The sequence below is a fragment of the Leptonychotes weddellii genome, chromosome 5 (assembly GCF_054177405.1).
Source record: "Leptonychotes weddellii isolate Sample4059 chromosome 5, ASM5417740v2, whole genome shotgun sequence".
NCBI lineage: Eukaryota > Metazoa > Chordata > Mammalia > Carnivora > Phocidae > Leptonychotes > Leptonychotes weddellii.
In genome coordinates, this window is record NC_138373.1 from 88,500,451 (window position 1) to 88,506,450 (window position 6,000).

The 6,000-nt window shown below is 35.9% G+C and overlaps 1 protein-coding gene across 1 annotated transcript in view; it reads left to right on the forward strand.

Annotated features, from left to right (window-relative positions):
* MRPS35 (mitochondrial ribosomal protein S35) overlaps window positions 1-4,276 on the forward strand; it is a 43,485-nt gene extending 39,209 nt beyond the window's left edge. The window contains exon 8 of the mRNA XM_006740827.3: window positions 3,993-4,276. Coding sequence (XP_006740890.2) covers window positions 3,993-4,262 — 270 coding nt within the window. The 3' untranslated portion in view covers window positions 4,263-4,276. The remainder of the gene's footprint in view (window positions 1-3,992) is intronic.
* Window positions 4,277-6,000: the final 1,724 nt, after the last annotated feature.

Consider the following 6,000-nt stretch of genomic DNA (forward strand, 5'->3'; position numbering starts at 1 on the left):
GAGCCACCCAGGCGCCCCAAGGATTTTATATTTATACCTCTCAGAAATGAAAAATACTCTAACGTGACAAGCACTATGGACAGTATTACTGCTTTTATATCACTGACAAAGATTAGAAAATGTTTTAGAATAGCTTTTTAATATGTCATTTATAGACCAGCATTTCTTTCAGTTAGTTCTGTTCTCTCTTCACTGACAAGCTCTATTTGGTTGATCCTCATCTTGTATATATTGACTAGAAAACTTATATATTGACTAGAAAAGTTTGCCCTCAAAAAAGAAATATATTGTTAATAATTAGCTTTTATTTTTCCTTCTTGAAACAGACATTCTAAAGATGTTGTAAAGATATTTTCTTACTCTTAATATAGGACTTCAAAAAAATAAATTTCTTTTTTAAATTGTTCTTTTTTTTTTCCACAGGAATGCTATTTTGTGTGTGTGTGTGTGTGTGTTTTCTAATCTATGATTAGACATAAAAAGCCTATACCCAAAGGAGACTGCAGGAAAACTGGAGATAACTTAGTTATTTTTAAGAACAGGCAATTAACTGGGAAAATTTAATCAGTGATAACATTCATCAAAAAGACGTGAAGTAACAAGCATCATGAAAAACATTACCTTTATATCAGTGATAAATAAAGACCTCTTGTTTCTGTAACTATTTTATCTAACATTATAAAAATCAGTGATACAATTTTGTGAGTGTGAATAACTGCAGAACATTTGGACAGTTTGGTATGTGTTTATATTTACGTTGAAAGTTTCAATTTACTGTTTGATAGGGGTAGTGATGCCCTTGACATAGAAACATATTTTGTAGGTAGGCTAACAAGGATTTGAATCCCACTCTCTTTCATTCATCTTAATAAGCTGTGTTATTAGTAGCAAGCATTTATTTAGTGTTTACTATGAGCCAGATGCTCTAAGTACATGGATATTCCTTATCTCTTTTAATCCACAGAAGAATCCCTGGAGCCACTTCTAGAAACACAAGCCTACATAGTAGTAAGTGATGAAGCTAGGATCTAAACTGAGTTCCGTAAAATGCCAAAGCCCATATTAGATATTGTATCATACCACCTCCCTGTGTGATCCTGAGCATAACACACATATACACCCCCTAACTCTGAAACCCAAAAAGCTTTGGAAATTGCTAGTTTTTTATAACCTATTTGGTGGCAAAATGAGACCTGAATGGATGAAAAATTATTTATAGCCTTTGTTTATCCCGTTTAGTATGACTGCATACACGTTGCTGCAAAAATGGTAATGTATTTGATTTAGGGAGTCCGGCGGTAGACCTTCTCTGGAAATGTTACAAAATATATGGTATATGCACGTATTGATTTTCTAAAATACAAAAAATTCTGAAATCTGAAACATTCGCAGGTGGCTGTGGCCCCCTACTTAACTTCCATAATACTTAATTTTCTTTCCGTAGAGATGTTAACATCTAATCCAGTAGGTTTTAATGGGAATTGTATGAAATAATGTATGTAAGCATTTCAGGTCCATGGCATGTAAGTATTTAATTTATTGGTATTGTTACTATCATTATCTTGGAATTTATATTCAACTGTGCAGAGTTTGGATACTAAAGTTACTAGAATTGTTGAAAACATGGGTTTTGTTTAGCTTGCAGCTGAAGCCTGACACTGCTTTGTGTCTGTATAGGATTAGTAGGAAGCCATGCCTTCTACAGAATGTAGTTACTTTCACTTAGCGCTGACTATTTGAAATAGTACTAATTTTCTCCTGTAAATGTACGTTATCCCTTAGTGCAGGATTTCCTAACCTTTTTTGTGTCACTACACAGAAAATTCTTTACTGAGATGAATGAAGGAGGAGGGTGCTCGCGCTCCTCCAGGCTCACCTGGCCGCCTGAGGGCTGAGGGAATCAATATCATGGTGCACCTGTAACGCTTTGGCAGAGCAGTCTAGAATTGCATATACCAAATGTAAGCAGAAGATAAATGAAATGTTGGAAATTACTAGTGAATTTCCTTTGGTTACCTCTTTCTCTTAAGTGTCCGTTTCAGAGTAGGTAAGAAAATCCACAAAACCTGGGTGAAAGTTAAAATTTTTTAAATAATCTCTTAATTGCTTCTCTTAATTGTTTTCTAGCAGTCAAGCATGAAGTAGATTAGGAATTTTTTTTTAAAGTATAAGATAGATTGACTGTTTTACTTAATGCTTATATAATGTATTTGTTGGCATCTTAAAGATACTTCATTTGTCAGAATTATGAAGAAACTATGACACTGTCTTAGCATTTAAAGCCCTACCAAGAGTAGATAGGACCAAGGATACATTTAATTTAGGGCATTTGTTTTTTTTTTTTTAAGGGGCTGACATTTATTTCTTCCCCAAATATTACAGAAAAATTAGGTGGGGTAGGATAATTTTGTCAGTTTTCTTTTTAATGTAAAATTCGGAGTTTGGCCATTAGAAGTTATTTGCAACAGGCTTGTACTCACAGGGCACAAGAAGTTGTTTCACATTATCCACCCACCCCACCCCCAGCCACGCCTGTAGCCTTACTACCAGATTAAAAAAAGGGGGTATAGAGTTGATTCTCAACCAGGTAATATATTTCTAGAACATTAGTTGAGACATTTTCCTCAGCCATAAATTCAGGATCGGGAGGTGGAGCAAACAGTACGTAAGGAGTTGTGAGTACAGATACCCCACTTTGGCTAAGGGATTTGAGGGTCAGGGGAAACACTCCACATCCTTTTGGTTTATCTTGAAGGAAAGGATACTCAGTTTGAAGGATTAAAAGAGGATTTCTTTTTCTTGTGGTTCTCTGTGGTGGAGGAGACTCTTTCCTGGCCTCCAGTGACCCCGAATGGGGTTAGCTGAGTCCATGGCATACCCAGTGGCCTGTTTGCAGTTGGCAGGGTTCCTCTTTACCCTTTGAGGGACAAATTTCCAGTGCTTTTTCTCTTTTCATGGTCTCTAACAGTGAGGTTGGGGACGGGAGGGAGGCAGAAGCGGACACTGTCTCACTTAATTCTAAGCAGACTTGGAGCTCTGTCTACTCAAGTTGGGGTCTCTTTCAAGAGGAGTTTTCAGAGACAAAATATTTTTGACAGCCTTACGAATCTGTCTTTCTTTTAATACTTCAAAAATGTTATAATTTGAGGGGTTTACCACCTTCAAAAGTTTTAAGAATATTGGATGATTCTATAATAGCATATAGCTCAGAATATGTTATGTGTTACTTTGGAAAGAATGTGGCTGGCATTCAGCACTTCATTGAACCAGGACATATTATTTATTAACTGTGTTCCTTGATTTTTCACAGAATGTTATATCTTCAACTAAATCATAAATCTGAATTATATTACTATAAAACCTAACAGTGTTCCCTAGAATAGCATAGTAGTAATTTTTGTGAGAAAAAACAAGTAGTAACAAAAACTGTTTCCATTATAAGGAACAGAAAATAAGGATAATAACAAAATAAAATTCCAGAATATATGAAGTCATTATGACTAAAAATCATGTATTACACATATATTTTATATTTTTTATTTTATTATAATAATTGGTGTTCCTTGTCATCCCCACAGGCATGTTACAAAGATAAATACAGTCTCTTCTCAACTCTTTATTATTTTTAACCTCAGAAATGTGAAATGTTGATGTGTTAGAGTTTAGGGATTAGAAAGTTACAAAAATGAGTTTTCTGTATCTTTTGGGAAACAGTATTGGTTGTGAGTGAAATTTGCAAGGCAGATAAAATAGAAATTCTGTGGGTAGAATTAGTGAGTGGTAACAGAGTAGTCACATCGTAGGGTGTGGGGTCCTGAAACAGTTGGTACAGGTGAATAGCAGTGCTGTAAGGGAGGGAAATCAAAGTTTACATGCAGAGTGTCGACAGGGACTCTCCACATTTTGCAGATTCTCTTACCCTAAAACAAAAAACAAAACTTTGTTTTTCGGATAGTATTTCTCAGATTTCAGAACTCATTTTTTCCTTTCAGAAAACCGAAGAATGGGAGAAAGATAAGACTGAAGCAGACATGGAAGAGTATGTATGGAACAATAGCTCCTCTGAAAAAAATATCCTGGAAACACTTCTCCAAATGAAAGCTGCTGAGAAAAATCTGGAAGTAAATAAAGAAGAGCTCCTTGCTACAAAAGAAGTTGAAGAATACAAAAAGTCTGTTGTTAGTCTTAAGAACGAGGGGGACAATGAAAATACCCTTTCTCAGTACAAAGAATCAGTGAAGAAACTATTAAATCTAATGTGATTTATTTAGAAAAATCTCCTTGATTTGTTAATTTTATGATATATCTGTAATCATTATCTCATTTTATATAAATTTGAAAAATTTGCCAAAAAAACCTATTGTTTCACATGTTTAAGATTTTTTTTATTAGTTTCAGATGTAGAGTTTAGTGATTCATCAGTTGCATATAACACCCAGGGCTCATTCCATCAGTTGCCCTCCTTAATACCCATTACCCAGTTACTTCCTTCTCCCACGCCCCTCCCCTCCAGCAACCCTCAGTTTGTTCCCTAGAGTTCAGTGTCTCTTATGGTTTGCCTCCCTGTCAATTTTCATCTTACTTTATTTTTCCTTTCCTTCCCCTATGTTCACCTGTTTTATTTCTTAAATTCCACATATGAATGAAATCATATGGTATTTGTCTTTCTCTGACTGACTTATTTCACTTAGCATCTTCTTTATCCATTCATCTGTCAGTGGACATCTGGGCTTTTTCCATATTTTGGCTGTTGTGAACATTGCTGCTATAAACATTAGGGTACATGTGCCCCTTCAGGTCACTGTGTTTGTATCCTTTGGATAAATACCCAGTAATGCAATTGCTGGGTCATAGGGTAGTTCTATTTTAACTTTTTGAGGAACCTCCATACTGTTTTCCACAGCGGCTGCACCAGTTTGCATTCCCAGCAACAGTGTAAGAGGGTTCCCCTTTCCCTACATCTTTGCCAACATCTGTTGTTCCTGACTTGTTAATTTTAGCCATGTTGACTGGGATGAGGTGGTATCTCATTGAGGTTTTGATTTGTATTTCCCTGATACTGTCTGTTGGCCATTTGTATGTCTTTGGAGTAATGTCTGTTCATGCCTTCTGGCTATTTCTTGACTGGATTTTTTGTTTTTTGGGTGTTGAGTTTAATAAGTTCTTTATAGATTTTGGATACTAGCCCTTTATCTGATAAGACATTTGCAGATATCTTCTCCCATTCTCTCAGTTGTCTTGGCTTTGTCTACTGTTTCCTCTGCTGTGCAAAAGCTTTTTATCTTGATGAAGTCTCAATAGTACATTTTTGCTTTTGTTTCCCTTGCCTTTAGAGACGTGTCTAGCAGTTGTTGCAGCTGAGGTCAAAGAGGTTGCTGCCTGTATTTTCCTCTAGGATTTTGATGGATTCCTATCTCACATTTAGGTCTTTCATCCTGTTTTGAGTCTATTTTTGTGAATGGTGTAAGGAAGTGGTCCAGTTTCATTCTTCTGCATGTGGCTGTCCAATTTTCCCAGCACCATTTGTTGAAGAGACGGTCTTTTTTCCATTGGATATTCTTTCCTGCTTTGTCAAAGATTAGTTGATCATAGAGCTGAGTGTCCATTTCTGGGCTCTCTTATTCTGTTCCATTGATCTATGTGTCTGTTTTTGTGCCAGGACCATACTGTCTTGATGATTACAGCTTTGTAATAGAGCTGTAATACATGACAGAATTGTGATGCCTCCAGCTTTGGTTTTCTTTTTTCAGAATTACTTGGGTATTCAGGGTCTTTTCTGGTTCCATACAAATTTTAGGATTGTTTTGTTCCAGCTTTGTGAAAAATGTTGATGGTATTTTGATAGGGATTGCATTGAATGTGCAGATTGCTCTGAGTAGCATAGACATTTTAACAGTATTTGTTCTTCCAATCCATGAGCATGGAATGTTTTTCCATTTCTTTGTGTCTTCCTCAGTTTTTTTCATAAGTGCTCTATCGTTTTCAGAGTACAGATCCTTT